Raw genomic sequence first — 26,041 nt, 5'->3', positions numbered from 1 at the left:
TACCTAGTCCAATCCGATTCCCGTTTTTTTGAGTTTCACTGAAAGTGAATCATGATTGTATTGCATTAACACGTTAGGTACATTATAAAATAATTAAATATTTACCTACACATATAAACATTTACATTCTGGTAGGTATAGGTTCCGGTGCGATCGTTGATTAGTACAAACGTCATAATGAGCTCTCCGCAAATATGTGCAATAAACTGTGTAAAAATGCAATAAATCTGTAAACTGTGCAAGTGAAACGAAAAACTAAACTATACAGTGTGAACAGAGTGATACAAACTGAAAGGATTTTAACCAGAACAAGTAAATAGTGCAAAATAACGTCGTCTCATTATAACCTAAAAACCAAGAACTGACATACCAGCAGTGCTACCAACCCACGAGAACAAAGTATTCGTCCGTTCTGTGCGTTCCGATATACACAAAATTTTAATTGAGGGTTGCCATACCTACCGTAAAATTACTACCAATTTATAACAGCGTTGTCACATAAAAAATAATAAGTCGACATGGAAGATAAAAATATTGAATTGCTATTTTCGAAGATTGAAAAACAAATGGAAAAGCAAACAGAAACCCTCACAAACTCTATAACAAATGCAATATTAACCGAAATGGAGAGCAAACTGAAACCACTTGTAGAAGACAACGTCTACTTAAAGAATGAAGTGACAAAATTAAATGAAAAGGTCAAACGTCTGGAAAATGGAAAAAAGGAGAACAATTTGATATTTCACGGGTTCATGGAGTCCGAGGAAAATAAGGATATGGTAGAAATAGTAGCCAAAACTCTAAGCGACTCCGGCATTGAATGTTATAAACAAGATATCAATAAAGCATTTAGACTAGGTAAAACAAAGGGCTCTGGTGGACGTCCTATTCTAGTGAGTATGCTAAATGCATGGAAGAGGAATGAAATATTGCGAAATAAGAAAAAGCTACCAAAAGATGTTTTCGTAACAGAAGACTTCAGCAAAGAAGTTTTAGAAAAGAGGAGGGAACTTATTCCTCAGCTAAAAGAAGAACGAAAAAAGGGAAAAATAGCATTTCTAAAATATGATAAGCTAGTGGTAAAAGGCGAAGCTAGCATTGCGCGGGACAAAAGGAAACGGGAACAATCCGCTTCGCCGAACACATCTACCAACTCTGATAATGCTCGGCAGAAAATAAACAAAATAAACGCCTTCGAACTAATGTACCAGAACCGAACTCCTTCAACATCGACACCAGATACGAACAAAGCATAGCAATCAACACACATCGGAAGCCAGAAGAACAAACCAAATCACCAAAGAAAAAATACAAACGAAGCAAACAGATCAAATATACTTTCTCCAAGCCGGCCGGTCACCGTGGAGAAGTTAGACCAAAACCCCCCAACAAATAAGTCAACTGGAAATGAGACTATATTAAGCAAAGAAACACAACACCTGTATATAACAAGTATCAACGTTAGAACCTTGTTATCAGACAGCAGAATAGAAGAATTGAGACACGCTACAAAATCAATAAAATGGGACATAATAGGTATTTGCGAAACGAGAAGAGAACATGAGAAAATAGAAGAGTATACTGATTTTATATTATACCATACAGCTGGTTTAAAGGGCAGAAACGGTGTCGGGTTCTTAATAAAAAAACACCTAAAGAACAAGATACTCAGCCTAAAAAGCTTCTCCAATCGCGTGGCGATGTTGGAATTACAAACTTCAGAAAACTCTACCTGGTCAATTATCCAATGCTATGCGCCTACAGAAGCATACACAAGAGACGAAACAGAACTATTCTACGAAACGGTTCAAACTGCTATAAGTTATACAAAATCGAAGAACACTATCATACTGGGCGATTTCAACGCCAGAATAGGAAAAGCTCAAAGAGGCGAAGACAAACATATAGGAAAATACGCTCACGGGAAAAGAAGCCCAAACGGTCAAAAACTGTTAGATTTCGCCCTAGAAAATCATCTTGTTTTCGTTAATAGTATGTTTAAATGCAAACCGCAAAAAAAGTGGACATGGCGTTCTCCAAATGGGAAGCACCTCAACGAAATTGACTATATAATAACAAACCAACCAAAACGTATCCAAGGTTTCGACATAATCAAAAACCTAAACTTCAATACTGACCACAGAATGATCAGGTGCAAACTATCACTAGATGAAAAATCTATTAGAAGAAAAATAACGTCCAACAGCTACAGTAGAAACCTACCGCTTATCTCTAAAGAAACTGCCGAATACTGGGAGAGTCAATTTATAAATTCAATAAAATCATCCACAGAAGTACAAGAACAATATGACAAAATTGAAAACGAGCTGAAAGAAGTTATCAACCAGTTACCGAAACAGAGGAAAAAAGAACATGATTATATTAGTAAAGAAACAAAAGAACTTTTAGACCAAAGAAAAGTACTATATAAAGCAAAAAGAACAAAAGAAGTAAAGTCAAGAATAACAAAAATTAGCAAACAAATTAACAGAAACATAACAAATAACAAGAAGCAAATGAGGCAAAGAATATTCGAAAATTTCATAAGTAAAACAGGGGCTCTACGTAAAGCTTACAAGGAATTGAGTGAGAAGTCAGAGTGGACAGGAACGGTGAAAAATAAACAGGGGTTCAAGAAAACCGGACGACTGGACATCATAAATGAAGCGACTATGTTTTACAAGGACCTCTATTCTTTTGAAAGGAACGCTTCTCAAATGAAACCAAGGAAATCCCATTACGACAACGATACCGAGCCCCCGGAAATTCTTATTTCGGAGATAGAACATGCAATAAAAAGTCAAAAAAATGGAAAGGCTCCAGGGCAAGACAACGTCACAAATGAATTGTTAAAATCCCTCTCTACTTCACTACTGAGACCTCTACAAATAATTTTCAATAATATTCTAAGATCAGAGAAGACACCGGAACAGTGGTCAAGATCGACAATAATACTATTGCATAAAAAAGGAGACAGAAGCGAGCTTGGAAATTATAGACCAATTAGTCTCATGACAAATATATATAAGGTGTTTTCGAAAATTATACTTAACAGGATAACTAATACGTTGGACGAATGTCAACCGCGCGAACAAGCGGGGTTCCGCAAAAAATTTTCGACCGTAGATAATATACAAGTTATCACCCAATTAATAGAAAAGGCAAAAGAATTCAGGATACCTTTGTACATGTGCTTCATAGATTACACGAAAGCCTTCGATTCACTTCATTTCGAAGCCATATGGGAATCATTAGCGCAACAAGGAGTGAACCAAAAATACATTAACATAATATCAGATATATATACAAAGTGTAACGCCAAAGTAAGATTAGAGCGGGAAGGAGAAGAATTCCCTATACAAAAAGGAGTGAGACAGGGAGACCCGTTGTCCCCAAAAATCTTTTCAGCTGTGTTAGAATCTATCTTTAGATGTCTAGATTGGGAAGCGAAGGGTATAAAAGTCGACGGCGAACTACTAAGTCACCTACGTTTCGCGGACGACATTGTTGTATTTGCACACAGCCCATCAGCTCTGGAAAATATGGTCACTGAGCTAGCAATGGAGAGCAAAAAAGTTGGATTAGCAATGAATAAATCTAAGACAAAGATTTTAACAAATAGGAAACCGGAAGATGTTATTATAGAAAATGAAAAAATTGAATATGTGAAAGAGTATATTTACCTCGGTCAAACAGTGTCGTTCGAAGATAGCACAGAAAAAGAAATACAAAGACGAATATCTACATCTTGGAGAAAATGTTGGGGACACAAGGAAATTATGAAAAACGGCTCTATTAATATTGGTATAAAGAAAAAGGTATTCAATATGGCAATACTACCGTGCTTAACATACGGTTGTCAAACATGGTCTTTGAAAAAGATAGACGAAGAAAAGATTGATGTTTGCCAACGAAAAATGGAAAGGAGCATGCTCGGACTAAAACTATCAGACAGAGTAAGAAATGAAAAAATAAGGAGAGTTACCAAAGTAGAGGATGCGAAGAAAAAAGCTCGGCGGCTTAAGTGGCAATGGGCAGGCCACATATGTAGAATGGAGGATAATAGGTGGACCAAACGGCTGACAGAATGGTTTCCGTATGATGGCAGTAGAAATAAAGGACATCCAAGAAAAAGGTGGAGGGATATATTTAACGAAACAGTTGGCGACAACTGGATGCAAAAGGCCCGCGATAGATATATGTGGAGATGCATGGGGGAGGCCTACGCCACAGAGGCGACTACTATTATAAATAATTGTTAAAGTTTAGTTTAAGTTTAGTTTAATTGAATAATATGTATAAGTAATTAAAACTGTAAGGATAAAGTAACTAAATACTAGATTGTAAGTCAAGTTATTGTAAGGTAATACATAGTAGAAATAAAGGCTATTTTTATTTTATTTTTATTTATTTTATTTTATAGGTATAGGTACATCCCCTCATCATATCATATTTGATAATTAATTTATAAGAATCAATTATCTCGCAAAGGGGAGGTGCGTTTGTGCTGATTATTAATAAAAAATTATAAGCGTAAGGGCTTAAAGATTTTGGCGGTGACCTCATAAAAGACTGGAACATAAAATCTATGAACCCTAATCATCTGAACAGAATGTGATCGAGTAACGGGCCCTGCGGTCGTGTTAGTAGCGAATCTCCAATTGAAAGTCCAAACGATGACTAAGATTACGGAAGTCGCTTAAAAGCTCCTTTCGCCGATATTTGCCAAGATTTTACCATTACGTAAGGCATTGAACATACAATTTGTAGGTGCGTGTGGCCAAGTCGGGCCCCAAATATTGACAAAGTGTAATCTGGGCGGAGCGGTGGCGCGGTTAGCGGGTGCGCGGTAATGCGCTCGGGCAACATTAACACCAGCCGAGGCTCTTCATTACCGGAGCCCTACTTATTTGGCCACCGCTGCCCGCTAAACGATATTCGCGATGCGGTGATGTTTGCTGCGTAGATACGTGTTGCCTGGCGGGAACCGTTTATTTTATATGAATTACATGGTACTTAAACTGTTTGAAAACTCTGGAAGTAAAAAGTCTCTTGGTATACCTATCTATATAGTTTTTTTAACGATCAGTTGGCGTTTCTACACTCATACGAGTAAAGTAATGATATTATCAAAACTATAACTAAAATAAAATCACAAAAAAATAAACGGGGCTTATTTCAGTGTTTTTGGAAAATACAAATAGACTAGATACGGCAAACAACAATAGGTACTTATAACAGTAGTAAAATGTATCGTGCATTGTAATTTTAAATTAAGAAAAAAAACTATGGCTTAATCGGGATTTTTGACCCGTGATTTTCTATTTCGTAGGAGCTGAACGTCCCCAAGTAAACTATCGAACTTGCCACCAACAACTGACCAATCTTGAATAGTCCAGTATGTAATTCCAATAGGCTTGACTCAGCAAACACGGTTGCTATATGTTTGATAGAAGTTACCCTTGTTTCTACATATTTTCAGTAGGTACCTATTAGGTTACGAGAAATAGATAGTAAACCTACCGCACAGCAATCGAGGCCGAGTGGACGTTATCAGCGTATGTGGACACAGATGTGTTCCCATGCGTCTTCACCCTCCACCACTAATTGAACGTCATATTATCACGCGACACTGCTCAAGGATAACTCATGCCTGCATTCAATCTAAACATGACAAATGGCACTTGACAATATATTTATTCCTATATTTTGTGAAGACGCTAATTTTTCCCGGCTCTGAAATGCATAAAAGCAAGAATTTCATGTTTGTAGTCAACTCTTCTAGCGGATCCACAACGTTACTTCTTTTTTTGTACCAAATAATGTTTAAACGAATTTTACAGTTACTATGGACAAGTGTAGTAATAATTACACCGAATATTTAGGTAGGTATTGAATTAAGTCTGACCAATAATAAGCATATACTTAGGTACCTAATAGATTAAAACCAATTGCATCCGGCATGCATCCGCCAATCGTGTGTCACTAACAGAAATTCATCTCGCTTATCGAATGGGTCGCTCCGAGGTTGACCAATGTCCGCACTGGTGGGTCTTGGTAGTTTATCTACGAGTTGGTATATTATATACTTGACTTGCTGATAACTAGGTAATGCATAGGTAGGTACTACACACTGCATGCATACCTAATAGTGCATTAAGTGCGTCAACGTAGACTATTTATGTTTATTTACTTATTTTAAATTTGATTGTAGGTAACTAAGTAATTTTGAGTTATTCTGCTACAAGTTTTCATGTTGTGGACGAGATAACTTTGATTTCTTTGATTCTTGCGCCTCTATTTGATTTAGGTGTTTGCTTCTATAATCAGTTAATCACAAAATATCCCTTTCTTCCATGGACTACCTAGTCAACGTGTGGTGTGATCAACGTAGTTGAAATAAAGGATAACTCACGTTAGACCGGGCCGGATCCGGGCCAGAGCTTCCGGCGCTTACTTTTCTATGGCCGATGACCGGCGATCATGTGATGCTTTCCATAGAAAACGGAGCGCTGGAAGCTTCGGCCCGGTCTAACGTGAGTCATCCTTAATGTCGAAACCTAGACACCTAACTTTACAACAACTTATTATTTAAATGCAAATAACGACCTGTGAGAACGCTTGCCCCTTTCGTTTTCACTGATAAGTGATATGTAGTATTAAAAACGAATTACTTTACTATAAGGGTACCTATTGATATTACTAAACGTAAAATTCCACAACATGATAGTTTGATAACACTCCCTACAGCACCCCTTATGTAGATTACAATTGTTCCCAGGCCTCTTGAGCCGAATCAATTATTATCACGTTATCTACTATCGCCAGGTGATGTCCAAATAGGTACCCACAAATCTCAATGAGCTGGTAGCTTTACAGATAGGTAATTACATCGTTCGGGTTTGATAAAACATGTTCGAGTGCCAGAATAATGATTATACGAACGCGACGGCTGCCGGTCGGTTTTACAGCGCTATTAATTGTTTAATGGTCGTTGTTACATCGACTGTAAAGATAACTGCGGCCGAGAGGGATGTTTAGAAGACTTCAAGACTTGGTGACGGAAGGGGCGAGGGCATTTAGTAGCAACCATCTGTTTAGTACGTCATGTCATACGGGATTAAGTGTAACTTGCCTATTTAATTTTTTACGTATTATTGGTAGAGCGGATTAAGTTAAAAATACTTTCAAAACTCATATTTTTCATCTCGATGTTTCAAATATTAGAACACTGAAGACCACATACGAAGCTACACATTAATCTTCAACACTTATTGTCACCCTTAACAGCTGAAAATATCGAATCATCCAAGGCGTTTACTTTAAGTGCCATTACTCGTAAGCTTAACAGTTGTAACATTAAAACCAGTGCACTACGGTTCTGAAACCGTCCGACGTTCTGACGCTTGCAAATTTATGTAGCTGTAAGTTGTAACGATGGTTGTGCCGGCGCATCTCTGAGGGCAGAAATAGCGTGGGCGGGCACGTCACAGATGACAGCTATCTACGTTACTCACGTTTATGACTTCCTCGGCCATTCAGTCAATAGCTCAAAGCTCGGAGTAATTAACAATGGAGCCGCCATTAACAGGCGTTCCCCTCTGTCGAAAAAAGGCGGCCAATGGTCAACCACATGTCAACCATATGTATGGACTGACGTTTATCTGACATGACGTACCTATACATTTGATGTGCCCCTCCCCCGCAAAAAACGGCAGACTATTTTGTACCGAAAATTTTAGACATGGCGGCTCCATTGTTAATTACTCCGAGGCTCAAAGCATGTCTAGTTATGTCAACTAGCACAGATTCTGAAAATAAAACATAGTTTGATTTGAAAAGTAGACATTAAAATCATGCATCAGTTTTAATGCAAGGTCAATTTTACAAAATAACTAACTATTCGAACAAAAATTATAAAGTTCCATCTGATATAAGGTAATTAAAGAAAATTTTTGCGTTAAATCCAGTCATAAATAGGTAAGTACTTCTTTGGTATTTGAATCAACATTTCAAAATTTAACCTTGCTTGCTAAAATGTTAGTTATGGTTTCTAGTAACAAAGGCTATTTAGAAAAATGTTCCGGTAGGTAATCGTAATCTTTGTTTATAGCGATTAATCATTTTCGAATATGTGGCTACGTGTCATAGGCAAGCTGAGCTTTTCAAAACAAAGCTATGAATTGTGCTGCTAAACTAGCCTACCAAAACATCGTGTAACATAATTAAGTGGGAGCCGGCACGGGTCAAGTGTTGTACAGTATTTCTAATGATTAATTTTACAATAGCTACGGCGTTGAAGTAAAAAATATAACCTAGGTATACCTACAGCCTATACAAGTGATAGGTACTTTATACCTTTATGTAGCGTTCACATATTTGTGGTTATAAAGTACGGTCAGTAAAATAAACTCGGGGGATTAGTTGTTTTTTTTATTGAATAATAAAATTACCTAGGGGCTATTCATAAATTATGTCATTTCAAAATAGGGGAGTGGGGTCTGGACATCGGATGATGGTAGCATGACGTAGGAGGAAACGGGGTCATTTTGGATGATTTTAGGGGGGGGGGGGGGGTCAAAAATCGTCAAAAATCGATGACGTAATTTATGGACAGCCCCCTACCCACGGAATAGGGATCCTGAAGTTCTATGTATCATACGGGGTTAGGTATCGTTTTATCTAAACAAATAGTCGCGATTGATAATGGTAGCATCAAGGACACAATTGCTTGCAAATAAATTTATGACTGAGAGACTGCATGGTGTGGTGTTTTACTCCTTAGTAAGTATTGCACTGCCTCCATATTTAAGTACCTTAATGTGCATCAACATGTGTTAAGTAGGTACAACAAAATTACAAACAAATAAATCACTAAAACTGAACGATAAGTGACATAATCGTCTCAGAATTTTTATCGAACCCTCTTCATGACCATATCGTGACCTTATTTTTTTGCAAAACACGTGTCCCGTCCAGTGCTTAGTACTCAAATCATAGCTAGCACATGCGAAGTACCCTTCTAATCCTAAAATAAAAACTAGTGCTCGCATTAAAATATAACCCATTACCCAGCCACATACAGATGTATAGACGAGCCGGCTGTGAAATATGGCTGTAAATCATTACGTTCCACTATAATAAAACTTTTTGTCAGGCAGTCGTTCAATTATGATTTTAAGAGCTTTTGAAATTAGAGTATCATCAAAATTAACAGGGGAATAAAAAATTTAACGTAACATGATTTAAATTATGTCATTGCTTAAGTTGAAATCTTAGTTAATACTTATTTTGTTTATAAGAGTCTTAATTATACCTCATGACAAAAGCGTCATAATGTAATTGTATCGAATGATACATATATGCATTTGCTGCATCGCGAGTAGCGTATTGTGTGCACTTAAGCGATTCGAGTAGATATCTGTGATTGTCAGTGGCGGAGATGTTACTAACCAGATGGCACAGCGCGGTAGGTCCACTCTTGCGTTTCTACAAGCTCATGCTGGTTTCGCTTCGAACATTCTTATAATCACTACCAGATTGAGCTCTGGAAATCTAAGACGCGTAGTAAAATAAAATTCCCCTAATATTGCTGCGTTGAATTGCTAGAACCCGTTCCCACTAATAAACAAGGAAACCGCCCTAGTTCGCCGAAGCGGTAGGTAATTATTTCTACTCATATTGCTTCCCGAGTAATCCGTTAGAAATCGATCGACTTTTAGTGGCGTGTCAGTGTTTGAAAAAAGCATAATTTATTGTCAGCATTCAGATCGCAAGGAAACCCGAACGGCACTAGAAAATAAAAATGTAATAAAACGAGAGTGGTTTATGAGCGTAAAATGACGGGAGGCGGCCGCGTGGTTTTAACAAAATCAGTAAATATTTATAAGTTATGTACTGTGGGAAATATTGATTTCTGTTTTCAGCTGCTTTAAAAATATCCCGTTCACTTTTACTACAGTCGCCATTAAAATTATCTGAACATATCTAAAGCTATGATATTTTTTTAGTACATATATGTACTTTACTTTTTTCGCTACAATAGGAGTTATAGGATAGGTACACTGGCGTTCAAAAGTGGATGGAGATATTTCAACCGTAATATTAAGGCATTACGGTCGACATATATCCATGCACTTTTGAACGCCACTGAACATATTATCTTTATTTGGTGGCTTCTTTATTCCCCAATAATGCTTAGAAAAAAATCCAAAAAGTGGATGCTTTTCTGTGTCTATGTTACGTTTACATAAACATAGTTTTTAGTAACAATTTCCTATAGAGTAATTGCCGAAATACTCTTGAAGTTCCTTAGATATATTTATATATATTTTTAAGCTAACTAAAAAAATAGGTAGAATCCTTCTCCAACTACTACTAGCACAGAATTGATTACCTACACGTCTCCAAAGTCTCCACCAGTCTGCTTTTATGTATAACCGGATGACCACGAACAATAATATGAATTATATGAAGATTTCGTTTGATTCGCTTCGGCTTTAAGATTTCACGTCGTAACGTCACGTAAGACTTGTTTAAATATTAACTTTTCAAGAGTGTGTTTTAATTTATTTTTTACGTTGCCACTTAATAAGTTCGGTAACCTAGTCATTATCGCGCACACGCCGAAAGCCCAGCAATTTAAGTTCGAACGCTCGCCGTCGCGTCAAGTGCGCGTTTCATATTGTTTATGTCAACATTAACTTTTTGTTCGGTTTAGAGTCTATACTCGAACTATTTATAGCTTTAAGCGTTACACTATGGGTTGTATATGAGGATCTATGCGTTATAAATGTACTAAGGTACATTACATATGTGGATGTAACTGTAACTATATGAAATAATAAGGTTAACTGCGTATAAACGCTAGCTCTAGCTTTCTAGCTCTAGTTTTCTTTCTATGCCAATGATATGCTGTAGAAGCTCTTTTTTGATGAATTCGGTTAAAATGTCCTACAGCCAGAAAAAATAATTGATTAACAAGGTTGTTAAATTTTGTTGTAATTATGGAAAAAATCATAGTTTACTGCATAGTGGCGTTGATCAGTCCGTCTATACCTACTGTGATTAGTGCATCCAGACCTTATGCAACCCGCTTTTGACGTGATGACGACTTATAAATCGATGAACACCGGTAGCATGCACGAAAAAGTGTCACGTTTTGGACAGATCTCCATGGTAACGTTGTGGACAGATCTCCATGGTATCACTCAAAATTATCGTCCGTAAGCCGATTTTACAGAGTAGTGTATTTTTTTTTAACCAAATAAACGTTTGTTTTTGTTACAGAGGTGGCGGCTACAACCGGCGGCAGCACGTGAAGCGGCCGATGAACGCGTTCATGGTGTTCGCGCAGGCCATGCGCAGGCGGCTGTCTGAACAGCAGCCTTCGTTGCACAACGCCGAGCTCAGCAAGTCATTGGGCTCTATGTGGAAGTGAGTATCATGACCATTACTGCCTTACCACAAACGTAGGTGATGTTAGAAAAACTGAACTTGAAATTCATTGCGTTAGAAGGTACCCAATCCGATTCGCGAAACTCATTCGTAAACAGTATAGGTATACGAAGATTACTAAACACTATGAATTAGATAATGATTAGAAAATCCTGGTTATTGAATCTCTTCGTTGCCATTAAAGTATTAACTAAATAAAAGTTTACGCTCAAGCTTAGTTTATGTGTTTATAAGTCGACTTTAATACGGCGGCGACAAACTTTATGATCTAAAGCGGAACATTGACATGTTGACGGACGTAGCAAGGACTTGTTTGAGGGCCTTCGGAGTACCGCAAGTAAACAACATAGTTTAATAAGGCAAAGTGCGCCTAATAGGTCCCATGTGTGGTATATTATTTTTCGAATTGATTTGATTTCCTACCTATAAATTCTAGTGTTAGTTAGTAAGCTAAGTTAACCCTTCAAGGAGGATCTAATCCTTTTAATAATATACCTATCAAGTAGAGAAGATAATATTTAATGGCATCCTAGCCTAGTCGGTATAGTGACTGCCTATGAAGCAGGAGGTCCCGGGTTCGAAACCCGGTGAATAGTGAATACATTTAATGTATGTAAATCACAAATATTTATTCCTGAGTTATGGATGTTTTCTATGAATATAATACGTATTTTTGTATATATTATATATTTCGTGGTCTAAATCCCACAATACAAGCCTAACTGAGCTTACTGTGGAACTAGGTCGATTTGTGTGATTGTCCCATAATATTTATTTAAGTATTTAATACATATTTGGCAATTTTCTACTAAAATTCCTGTCAAAATGTGTAACCCGAATTGACCGAGACACTCGGAGAGCGGCGCGTGCGGCGCCCAGCGGCGCTCGTGCATCGATTGTTTACTCATTAAAATACTATCGCTGCCACAGATACCATCTCTAACTGTCGGGGGCCCGGGAGGTCCAGATTAATAGAAAACTGTATCGAAACAATTCGGATATGATAATTTTGCAATCACGATGACATAGTTTTTACCAACGTTTTAGGCTATCTATCACAATCATAGACTAACCCCCGTATTCATAAAACTTTGCGGGATTCATTTAGTTAAATTATGTTTTATCCCTTTACTCCCCCTTATAAATACCCAAGTCAAAATGACAGATAAGGACAAACGATTATTAGCTAATTTAGGGTTGTAGCGCGTTTATGAATAAGGGGGTAAAAATTTAAACCCCGATTGTAGTGCAACCCATACCCCACACCGAGTCCAATTGAAAATCTGAACCATCCTTGAGTAAGTAAAAAGGTATAAAATCACGAAAGTCTAACACAAACAGATTACTTCTGTACACCTGGAAGCCATATAAATTACCTATACCTATTAATTACAAATCCTTTCCGGCAAACCTAACAATAAAATTTGGTATGTAGCTTAGGCTCTAAAAGTCGTTGGAGGGCACCTGTTTTTCACAGACGATTCAACTTTAACCGAACATGCATTCAGACTTAAACACTAAAGTGCACTTCTATTGACCACCCGCGCATTATAACTGCGCTTATTTTAAAGGCAAAATATGAGATCAAGGGCTTCGTAGACGATGATTCGGCCAGTATTTTGACACAAGACGCAGTAAGGGCAAACTCTTGATCATAAAAGAAAATAGTCGGTGAAAAGAGTCTGATTGCTTTGTTGTGATTGGTCGGCTCTCGACTGTCATCGAGCGATGCTGGATCGCGGTCGAGATTAGCAAGGTCAGAGGTTTCCGCGGACCCGTGATCTTACATTTCTGAGTAATCATCTGTTTGTTTCTAGACTGGAATGTGTAATCATTAAGATAATTCATTAATTTGTACAAATTGAGGAATTTTATCGTACTGTGATGTCTGTGATATTAAAATGTGGAGGTATGATATGGTAGACAGACAGGCTTGATTCTGTTTAGATATTCATACTAACTCTTACTTAACTAAGCATAGAAATAGAACCTGTTAACAAAATTATACTTAATTCTGCTTACATATTCTAAACACCTCGAGATATGTCTAACAAATTTGTAGTTGAAATACCATCGCTACATATGTCTAAACCTAATTAATGAGTCGAGTCTATTTTTCAAATCCAGCCTGCCATAAATTATCACTATGAGAACTAATTATAACAGTTGCAGACATTCGCCCAGACGGCCGTAACACGGTCATCGCACAAGATCCTAAATATTTTCTATTTCTTGAAGAATTTAGATAAAAGATAACGGCCACCTACAGACATAGATTATAATTTATTAACCTATGTATACTGGTATTAATTCCTAAAAACTACATTTGAAGCTTATTTTCGATATAAATGCATATAATATATAGATATGGATATCCTGACAAATTCTAAACATCTTCAAATCTTAAAAGATCTCTTAAGAGCGCTCTTACAAGAAAAGTCGAAATAATGCAAAATTGATGATACTAGTCGACGAAATTCAGGACTTTGCGCTTATTATTAGAAACAATGAGTACTTGTTCCAGTAAAAGCGTCTTCTTATCTTTATAAATATCGTTGTGAATATTAGAAAAAGGACTTATTATATTAGTAATGATTTTTTTTTTGATTATCGTTTCCGAAAAACCCCGTGAAGCACTGAATGGCGAGCTCTTATTTGGAAATGTTGAGAATTTTACTCTGCTAAACCTGGCTATTTTGTATTACTAATACCCTGTACTTTAGGCATATCAAACTATATTTTTCCTACATACCTTTGAGAAAGAGAAAATCAAAGTAAAACGAACTCGATTTTCTCTCCGAAACAAGTGTCAATTCCTACGAAAATCTACTTAATATCGAAGTCATTTTCATACTCAAGCAATCTGCAACGTTTGCTTATACTGTTGGTATACATTAGTGTTTATGAAATTCTACTATAATTTTTTGGCAATTTTTTGAAAACTACTCTATATTACCGATGACGCGCGCTGCGCCAGCTCAGTGCCGCGGCAGAGCTTGTAGAGGCAGGACGTGTGTCGGTCGGCTCCGCACATTTTCAACGGCGACGACGAGGTTTTTTATCATTGTGTGCGGCGGGCGCCGTGTAAAACGCTATACTGTGTGCGTGTAAACCGCAACGAGAGACTTTGATCCTAGCACTGTTTTTATAGTATTATAATTTATAATGGTACAGTTTAATAAACTACCGGACAGGATTAAAAATATTTGAAACGACCTTACATTCTATATGTATTTATTTGACTCAAGATAGTACTCAGGGTCTGATGATGGAGCCGGAAGGTGGTCACCGGTACCAATCAACCATGCAACTAAACCACTTCGTGTTTAGGCTCGTTTTATTCATCTCAACAAGATCTTTGACACAAGATAGTACTCAGGGTCTGATGATGGAGCCGGAAGGTGGTCACCGGTACCAATCAACCATGCAACTAAACCACTTCGTGTTTGGGCTCGTTTGATTCGGCTCAACAAGATCTTTGACTTAAGATAGTACTCAGGGTCTGATGATGGAGGCGGAAGGTGGTCACCAGTACCAATCAACAATGCAACTAAACCACTTCGTGTTTAGGCTCGTTTTATTCGTCTCAACAAGATCTTTGACTTAAGATAGTACTCAGGGTCTGATGATGGAGCCGGAAGGTGGTCACCGGTACCAATCAACCATGCAACTAAACCACTTCGTGTTTGGGCTCGTTTGATTCGTCTCAACAAGATCTTTGGCACAAGATAATACTCAGGGTCTGATGATGGAGCCGGAAGGTGGTCACCGGTACCAATCAACCATGCAACTAAACCACTTCGTGTTTAGGCTCGTTTGATTCGTCTCAACAAGATCTTTGACACAAGATAGTACTCAGGGTCTGATGATGGAGCCGGCAGGTGGTCACCGGTACCAATCAACCATGCCACTAAACCACTTCGTGTTTAGGCTCGTTTTATTCTTTTCTATAAGATCTTTGACACAAGATAGTACTCAGGGTCTGATGTTGGAGCCGGAAGGTGGTCACCGGTACCAATCAACCATGCAACTAAACCACTTCGTGTTTAGGCTCGTTTGATTCGTCTCAACAAGACCTTGGACAAAAGATAGTACTCAGGATCTGATGATGGAGCTGGAAGGTGGCCACAGGTACCAGTCTACCATGTAACTGAACCACTTCGTGTTTGGGCTCGTTTGATTTGTCGCAACAAGATCTTTGACACAAGGTAGTACTGAGGGTCTGATGATGGATCCGGAAGGTGGTGACCGGTACCAATCAACCATGCAACTAAACCACTTCGTGTTTGGCTTCGTTCGATTCGTCGCAACAAGATCTTTGACACAGATTAGTACTCAGGGTCTGATGATGGAGCTGGACTATGGCCACGGGTACCAGTCTTCCATGTAACTGAACCACTTCGTTTTTGGGCTCGTTTGATTTGTCGCAACAAGATCTTTGACACAAGGTAGTACTGAGGGTCTGATGATGGATCCGGAAGGTGGTCACCGGTACCAATGAACCATGCAACTAAACCACTTCGTGTTTGGCTTCGTTCGATTCGTCGCAACAAGATCTTTGACACAAGTTAGTACTCAGGGTCTGATGATGGAGCTGGACTGTGGCCACGGGTACCAGTCTACCATGTAACTTAACCACTTCGTGTTTGGGCTCGTTTGATTCGTCGCAATAAGATGTTTGACACAAGATACTACTCAGGGTCTGATGATGGAGCTGATGATGATAGACAGGTACCCGTCGCCACCTTCGCGCTCCATCATCAGACCCTGAGTACTACCTTGTGTCAAAGATCTTGTTGAGATGAATAAAACGTGCCTAAACACGAAATGGTTTAGTTGCATGGTTGATTGGTACCGGTGACCACCTTCCGGCTCCAACATCAGACCCTGAGTACTATCTTGTGTCAAAGAACTTGTTGAAACGAATAAAACGAGCCTAAACACGAAGTGGTTTAGTTGCATGGTTGATTGATACCGGTGACCACCTTCCAGCTCCATCATCAGACTCTGAGTATCACCTAGTGTCAAAGATCTTGTTGAGACGAATCAAACGATCCTAAACACGATGTGGTTTAGTTGCATGGTTGATTGGTAATGGTACCTTCCAGCTCCATCATCAGACCCTGAGTACTGTCTTGTGTCAAAGATCTTGTTGAGACGAATCAAACGAGCCCAAACACGAAGTTGTTTAGTTACATGATAGACTGGTACCCGTGGCCACCTTCCAGCTCCATCATCAGACCCTGTGTATCTTCAGTGTCAAAGATCTTGTTGAGACGAATCAAACGAGCCTAATCATGTTACTACATGGTTGATTGGTATCCGTGACCACCTTAATCATCATCAGATCCTCAGTACCAGTTCGTTTTTAAACCCTCGTTGATACAAACTTTACAACCTATAGGTACCAAATGCAATGACGAAACATGTAAATAAGCGAGTAGGTACCTATAATTTATTTCGAGTAATATACCTTCATAAGTACGAGTATGGGGCTATTCATAAATTACGTCGTTTCAAATGGGAGGAGTGGGGGGGGGGGGGGGGTCTGGACATCGGACGATGGTAACATGACGTAGGAGGAAACAGATTCATCCGAAGCTTGATTTTTGGATGATTTGAGGGGTGGGGGGGGTATCAAAAATCGTCAAAAATAGATGACGTAATTTATGAACAGCCCCTATGTACATTTGCACTGCATTTAGTATTTTCGTACTTACCAAATAACAGTTTTAGAACTTTAAAAGTTAAGTACAGTTAGTGTTGTTATGGTTGATTTCAATATGCTTCGCGAAGGATCAAGAATGTTTAATCCATCATTGTAGTGCGAGTGTGGTAGAAGGGATCGGCGTACTGAGCTCGCACGGCCTGCCGCAGCGCGTAAAATACCTAAACTCGCTCAACGCCGAAATGTAATAGCGCTCTTAAGATGACTATTTTCCATTTTTCGCTACCCCAATGCACCCAACGCTTAGGGAATGTGTATTAATTATTAAACAAAAATACAAGCGTAAACAAAACCTAGCTCACTCGGGTTTAACTTATTGATAATTGTGTACCTATTATGTGCCTAAGTCTAAGTTACATTAAAACTGGTGAGCATGGTCGGCGCGGCTGCGCGGGCGCCGACTGCGGCGCACGGCACATTAGCGGCGGCCGGCGCATCTGGAAATAGTCGCGACGCGAGATACCATCGCCGCCTCTCCTCGCAATGATTCAGCATTCTTGACCATTCTCACAATACCTCGTGGCCTATTATCAAACATAATTAAACTTGAGAGGTTTTTGATAACTTATTAATTTGTTACAGGAGTTTGAGTGAAGACCAAAAGTTGCCGTTTGTGAAGGAAGCTGATAAACTGAGGACGCAGCATAAGATCGAATACCCTGACTACAAGTATCAGCCGCGGCGTAGGAAGCCTCCGCCGGCGGCGCCGCCGCGACTCAAGCGCGAACCGTCATTGGAGCGATCACAAATAGACTTTTCTAGAATAGAAGTGGACGGAGGTTTATTAGAGGACGGGCCTCCGGATGGTGCGGAGTTGGATCAGTACCTGAAACCTACGCATGCCTCACATTCGGCGGAATACCATGAGCTGCAGCCGCGCTACGTCGCCCACGCCCACCACGCTTCCGCCATCTACCCCGCGCCCCCGAATCTCTACCCGCCTTGCCACGACTGGGTGCAGTACTCACATCCATAAGTCCAAACATTTATTTATGTTAAACGAGACATAGATTTTTTTTCTACTATATGATATAGGTCACTTGACACAGTTGCGCGCCGCCGCCACATGCTTTCCGTGGAAGCGCACGTGCGTTTACTTATCAAAGCGCAACGCAACACTAAAATATTTAAATAAACAAATTCAGTATCAAGATCTCTTTCACGTTAGTTACAAATCAACTAGATTTTATAATTGTTCCCGTAACTCGTGATTCTAATACTTCTAACTGTTTACGTGTATTGTTGATGCTATATATCAAGATATTCCTTTGATTCCAAAGTTAATTAAATTTCTAATAGGTTCCTAGTCTAAGTTAATTTGTAATTAAGTCTTTTATCATTCATATTGAGTAAGTAAGTTATAATTTGTGATTAAATAGTGTAAACTGAAAGTTGTATAATTATAAGTTAGTTTGATAGGTAGGTATTGGAAGGTACCTATCTACAAATCCTGCAGTCGCGCTTAATAAATATTCATGAGATCAATTTGAGTAATGAGGATCAGATCTTGTGACTTTACTATATACTTACATATATATTGGTTTTGCTAATAGAATTGAAAACGAGTATATATACTCGTAACCAATTAGTAGAATTTAAATGCCTAGTAGTGGAGATATTATTGAATGAAATACACGAAATCGAGCGGTCGAAATTCAAAAATACGCCCCCTGTACGGGTACGGACCATCATATCCGTAACTACGGATATGATGGTCGTTCTATGTCTACGTGACAGCGAAAACTGTGTCCGTCACTTTCTATCCCGCGGTTACAGTTGACAGTTATTTTATCACGTGGATAAATAAAACCATCCATAATACACCGGCTGAAATGGATAAAATATGAGCAATACTTAAAGCAATTTACGATAAATAAACTTGTTACAAGATTTAGAACATTTGCAATGTCGCGATTTGCCAAAAGAATCATGTGGAATTGTGCCACAGTGCGCCACACGGCGCTATCTACTAGTACTAGGAAACAACTAAAAACTCTAGACGAAAAAGTTCTATATAACTAATATACGTACAGGCATCAAGCATAACAGTAATCCTTGCTATAAATGTCTTAAATATGTATGTATACTTAGTGATCACAAACGCGAAAGCTAATTTTGTTAATTCATTCTCAAAGTAGTTATTATGGATTATTTAAAATAGTTATAGGTATATATGTAAGGCAACATTATCATTGTTAAATTTTATTCAAAACCAATAAAACTGATTTTTACAATATGTTGTTTTAATGAAGAGGAATAAGGGTAAGTAATTAAAGTTTCGATATCGTAAAAACACGAAAAAAACGATAGTAGGTAATAGGTAGGTACCTCAGTTATATTTATTCACGCACACGAACTATTGAAGAACTTCATACTGGACTATTTTTAGCTAACCCATTACATGCCTTAGGTATGCCATAGCTAGGCGTATCACTTTAGTCGAATCAAAAATACCTACTGGTAATTTAAGGAAAAACAAGTAATAAAACCCGACTGAGTATTTACATATTTTAAATACCGGCGTCAGGGCGCGTAGCCAACGTACCAATCGTTTACGCTCTGTAGTGTACATATCGTAGTCGTCTCTCTCTATCGCTCTTCCATACTAGTGCGACAGTGATAGTTGCGTTTCGTTCGCTCGGAGCGTTACCTATTGCACGTTGGCTACTCACCCTGGTCAGAAACCGATCCGACTTTACGGAGCAGATGGGTAGGTTGTGCCTAATTTAAAAATCTGATGTACTTAGGTAATTAGTCGCCAATCGCCATTATCGGAGCAAACTTGGTGCACATAAAAAATATGTGAACCCGACTTTATTGTTACGTATCAGCAAAAATATCAACCACAAAATAATGTTTATTAGATGAACTATAATGTTTTTATTTTGAATTTTGACCCTAGAGTTCTTAGAGAATATAACCAAACGGAGTGGTCATTAACAGGCGTTCCCCTCTGTCGAAAATAGGCGGCCAATGGTCAACCACATGTCAACCACATCTATGGACTGACGTTTATCTGACATGGCTATGTTTACGTTACGTATACATTTGATGTGCGTCTCCCCCGCAAAAAACGGCAGGCTATTTTGTACCGAAAATTATAGACATGGCGTCTCCGTTGGTTATATTCTCTAAGCTATAATTGGTCACGCAAACATCACCCCTAAAATCTGCATACCACATGCATATCATGCAGCAGTGCATAATAGCAGAGTTCTTGGAAGCATTATCCAGTAGCCGCCGACCCGCCGCTTCCGCCCCGCACAGAGCCTCCTTGTGCTCCCCCCTATCTTATCACTCTCATTTTTCGCGACCCACTAATGAGGACAGGCTATCGCAAAATGTGCAGTCTTCGGGGCTTCAGGATGATTTGTCTTATTGATGTATAGCCGGTGATAATGATGGATGGATGCTTTGTTTTTTGCTTGGAAAACTACACGTATGATCAATTGATCACGTTGTCTGACCATTGAGAATACGGAAAGCTACCGAAATCCGAAAATCGTGTATCTGCATCTCTATCGGTCTTCCAAATTCAAAGTAACAGATGACACAAGAATCTCGATTTTTGAAGATTTAGATGTCTTTTATGTCCTAACCGGTTCAACCCGGAGTTACCAGTACACGGAGAAAAAAATCTAGTGTTCTTTACCAGAATATTGTAAATTTAACTTGATTTTATTGTATTATATGTGACAACTAGACTTTTTTTACACATTAACAGAAAATTCTAGTTCTTTACAACATCATTTCTAGTTCCTATTACCCACATACCTAGTATCGTAGAAAATAAATTTTGTGTAGTATACAAAACCTATCTGTAGCCATCATTATAGGACAGGGTAGAGTTTATCAGATATTTCATTAGTGTTCACCAGATTTTTTATTCGTTTTAAGTATAATTTTAGCTGACTGAAATAATCAACAATTTCTGTTTACTATATGCAGTATTGGAGAATACCAGATTTATGTTTGTGTTAAATATAATTGTTGTGGCATGAAATAAACAGTATGTTCTGTTTACTATATATATTGTAGAGTTTAACGGGTTTTATATTTGTGTTCAGTAAATCATTATTGCGGACTGAAATTGTAATATACTGTCGAGTGAAACAGAGTTAGGTTAAATATCTTAGGTGAGTCTTCGCTTTAACATGCTTTTGTTGCGACGAAGACTTACCTAAGGTGTTTAACATTATTCTGTTTAACTCGGCAGTAAGTACCTACATTGGCTTAGTCCGCAATAATGATGTTTGTGGTACAGGTGTGGTGGCCTGAAACATAAACAGAAAAATCTCAATCCTAAATAATTACTATGAGTAAAGTAAAAACAAACATTTTTTTTAAATTCGTTTTAATTTTAGTAGTACATAACATAAATTATCGGCCGCAACTTTAGTGAGCGTATGGCAAATATAACACAGAGATAATTTTGGTAGCAAACACAACACACAAACAGAACACTCCAATATAACCTTATCACTATTAGCAACATATGTATAAATTTTCAATTAAACCGCTATCCGCTTCGTCCGCCTTTGTTCACTACACACAGACACTTTTATTTGCTAAAACCGGTGATCTAAACAGGAATGCAACCTGATTCATTTATTATTGGCGACACTTGAAATTAACTCTGTCCGGACTTCGGTGAAAATGACAGAATGTTCTGGGCGCTGCGGGCGGCGGCGCAGGGGTGCGGGGGGCCGCAGTTAGCTCATATCGTGGACTGAACAGTTTTTCGTTACAGGCAAATAATATTTTGTTTAGTGTGCAATAATATTGTAATGCCAACAATTTTTGTTGTTGCTGGAACCACTCTTTATTGTTATCATTAAAAAGAGTATGTTAGACAACAGAGAACGTATCTAGTTATGTGTAAAAATATTCATAGTAATCAAGAAATTTCGAGTAAGTAATAGGTATTAAAACCGCTAACAGGTACGAGAAAATCTAGTACCTATAAATGAATTACATAAGGTGGACCTTACACAAAGATTTTGTTATACACACTTTTATTATTGGTGTGTTAAACTAGATGATGGTGAACAGAATTAATAAATATTGTAAACATCGCAATTATTGTAAAGTGTTGTATGCTAAATGCATATTTTACTCTGTTACTATTAGATTGTTACCAAAACGATATCAGAGTTTTAGTGTACTAGAATATTTTAACTAGAATATTCTAATATTGTCCAAAATACGAGTCTATTAAACATGGCTGAAATCTGTTTTCCTACACTAGAATCATAACTACTATACAATCTGGTAATATTGTAAAATATTTTTTTCTCCGTGTACAACGGTGTGTTAACGGTTAACTCTGAGTTAGTGGCTAACCCTGGATGGTGCAAGTGGCCCATAGAATATTTGACAGCTAGCTAGTACCTATATATGTACCTATTAATTCGACACCAAGCAATACCAACTAGGTAATTGACAAAACTAATTAGAGAACAAAATATTTATAGGTACCTAATATTTACGAGATTTGCTTGTCAGATTGATACGCTGGGGGCGATTTTTTTGTAAATTCGATCGCTCGATTTCGCTGATATACTAATTTTTGAAATACGAGCGATAGAAATTTGGAATCTAGTGGTATTGACCACTCGTTTTCAATTTTATTAGTCTAATTTAAATGCCTAGTAGTGGAGATATTATTGATTGAAATACACGAAATCGAGCGGTCGAAATTCAAAATCGGCCCCCTGTTTATTAACCTTTCGTTTGGAACCTACTGTAAAATGATGGCTGTTCAAAACATAAACTTATTGTTGACATCCTTAAGTTGAATGTTGGTATGCAGTATGCACTGATCAGTGTTAAAGCATACCAAAGACTAGTTAGGCAGTTTTTTTCTACTTTGTTCTACGAAGCTCAATTAATACCGAGAACACCATTAATTGCCGAATTTCAGCAAATCAGCCGAAACTAAATGTTCCCTAACAGTAATAAATTTCCCAGATTTGGCACTTCAAACAAAAACAGGCGTCAAAAAAAGAGGTTGTTATGAATCGGTAATGGTGCATCGAGGACTGCAGAATGAAGATTGAGTGCAAATGGGGCGCGCGGCGCGTGCGCAAGGGGGTCGCGTTACACGCGAGAACTGACGGACACCGATACTTGGCTGTATTCGGCATGTTTTAATGGTAGCTCCTGACATGACGGTCGTAAAGCCTTTTTGCCAAATGATGTCACTGGCAGTCCACCGATGTACAGTTAACAGTGTGGGCGATAGTACCTATCAATTTACACGATCCAACCGCCCTGACTCTATATTATAAAATGTTGTGTACCTAATACCTACTGAACACTTGTTCATTTGGTCCAGTATAAGTTCTTAGTTTATGTGGATTTCAGAGTCATATTTACATCGGTAAGCTTGAGGCGGTTGATCGGTAAGCAGAGGGAATGGGTCCGGGGGCCGATTCCTAAATTTCGAGCGCTCGGTTTTGTCACTCGAAAATTTGTAGAAAACGGTGAAATACAATTTTTGAAATACGAGCAAAACAAATTGGGAATCTAGTGGTATTGACCACTATTTTCAATTCTAAGTGGCAGAATTTAAATGCTTAGTAGTGGACAAAGTATTAAAGGGTAACACGAAATCGAGCGCTCGAAATTAAAAAATCGGCCCCCGTTCTATCGGGTTTTTGTGGGCTGACATAAGGTACGTATTAATTACTTAGGCGGGCGGCTGTATGCTCAATTTTACGCTTTAATTTGTCCCAGTTTTTTGTGTTTGTGTAATCCTATCCAATGGTGTTGTGGCTGTCATCAGAGCTAAGTTTTCCATGTACCTACTCTACCTACGCCCTTATAAGACAAGGATTTTTTTAATAATATGATATCTACATATTTGTATAAATGGGTATAGGTACAAAATATCTTAGGTAGGTACATTAGGTAATTACAAAAACGTATAATTGCTATACTATTGATAATTCATAATAAATAATGGGACAATCGGTGGTAGGTATTTAGGTATGTACCTACAAAGACTTATAAGTAATCGATATTTACGTTTCCGTTAATTTCTGCAAGCATAGGTATATTTTGGGGCAAGGATAAATGACTACGGTAAGATACCTAAATTTCATTTCTGATAAGTGATAAAACAAGAATTTATTTTTTTCAGGCCAAAATACAAGTCCTTCTGTTTGTATTACCTTTTTCTGTTAGTATTTGGTACCTATACTTATCGTACGAAAAACCCAAAGTTCACATATTGATATTTATTACGCCGGTATTAAGTATGTATACCTATTTAAATTATTTTGGACGCCTCCGAGATGTCCAAGATCATGTCATCTTTGGTCAAAAACTATGTCAGTTAGGAGGTTAAAACCTTAGGCTGAAGTAGTTAGTTACCAATGACACATTAAGTAGGTACGAATGGTACGATTCCTGCTCCGGATAAGCAAGGATCAAAGGATTCCAAGACCAAGCAGCTCAAGCTCAAGTGGCTTCAACACTAGCGACAGTTTGTGTGAAACCTCAGAGATCGTATTCCCATGACTCACCAGGCTGTCTATCTCTTGAGAACAACCAGTTCAACTGAGACCACCAATCGCCCGTTAGAAGTATGAGTCTTAAAGTCAAGTTATCATAGTCGCAACGAGTGTGAGCTCAAGATGGAATGGTTTGTGAATTAGCTTCCTACCAACACTCAGCAGATAGTGGTAAGCTGACACCGCCGCGTCTGGTACGCATCGGCGAATCACAACGTACGATCGAACATGTGTGGAGCAACCCGGCCGGAACCCTAGCTGCGTTACATCACGTTCGCGCGGTTTTGATTTTGTTCTCGTATAAATGCAAATAATACTGAATTTTCATAGGTACTCTCACTATGGTGGCAGTATGGTACAGTCTCCATCAAAAATATCGGAGGCTCACAAATATATTAAGAAAACTTCTATTATCAAGATGTTAAAGTATAGGTATGTGAAGGTATAACCACCTTGGCTGCTCTGATATTGTTTCTGATGCCGACTGTACTTACAAGTCTATGGCACGCTTACGTATTACGCTGCTTACGTATTTTGTCCATAGTGTATACTCGAGAGGTCACATATCAGCATTGCCGATCTTTTTTCTGTTTCAGTGTTCGAAAGGGTCTGGCTGCGACTATTATTTATTCTGCTTAATGAGAAAGCAATGAAATTATGAACGAGAATCTATTAAATCTTGGAGGTTGGGGAAGAGTAGGTATGCTATATTTAGGTATGGTCCCTTTGTAACTTATTTAAGGAGTCCTATAACAATGAAGTGTACAATAAGTGTAATCAAAGTGTACCTTATGCTCTGAGATCGAGTTCAAAGTACCTACCGATCAAATATAAATCCTTACCTTAGCCCTCTCCGCTGTTAGTACCTTAGTTAGGATCTTAAAACTTCGACGTCCAAGCTTACTATGATAATAATAAATGATCACAATGATCACAACCAAAGTTAACAAAAAATTATAAAAAAATATTACGATGTGACATGTGACAGAAAGAATATCCAAACATGTACGGAAGCTGGAGTACCGTCCATACAAAAATATTTATTATAAAAAACTGAACCAAAAACCTATTGGTACATAGGGGCTGTCCATAAATTACGTCATCGATTTTTGACGATTTTGGACCCCCCCCCCCTATAATCATCCAAAAATCATGCTTCAAATGACCCCATTTCCTCCTACTTCATGCTACCGTCATCCGATGTCCAGACCCCCCCCCCCCTAATTTGAAATGACGTAATTTATGAATAGCCCCATAAGCAAAGAATACATTTAAGCAGAATTTAATAAAAAATGTACTCTGGCAAACCCACTTTGTCAGTAGAAAAACAACCCTTGGT

General features: G+C 38.2%; 1 protein-coding gene across 1 annotated transcript in view; it reads left to right on the top strand.

Annotated features, from left to right (window-relative positions):
- Positions 1-19,356, top strand: part of LOC134795808 (transcription factor Sox-8-like) — a 36,244-nt gene extending 16,888 nt beyond the window's left edge. The window contains exons 2-3 of the mRNA XM_063767740.1: positions 11,290-11,436; positions 17,768-19,356. Of these exons, the coding sequence (XP_063623810.1) occupies positions 11,290-11,436; positions 17,768-18,161 (541 nt within the window). The 3' untranslated portion in view covers positions 18,162-19,356. The remainder of the gene's footprint in view (positions 1-11,289; positions 11,437-17,767) is intronic.
- Positions 19,357-26,041: the final 6,685 nt, after the last annotated feature.

This window comes from Cydia splendana, chromosome 12 (assembly GCF_910591565.1).
Source record: "Cydia splendana chromosome 12, ilCydSple1.2, whole genome shotgun sequence".
In the NCBI taxonomy this organism is placed as follows: Eukaryota; Metazoa; Arthropoda; class Insecta; order Lepidoptera; family Tortricidae; genus Cydia; species Cydia splendana.
This window is presented reverse-complemented; position numbering and strand designations above follow the sequence as displayed.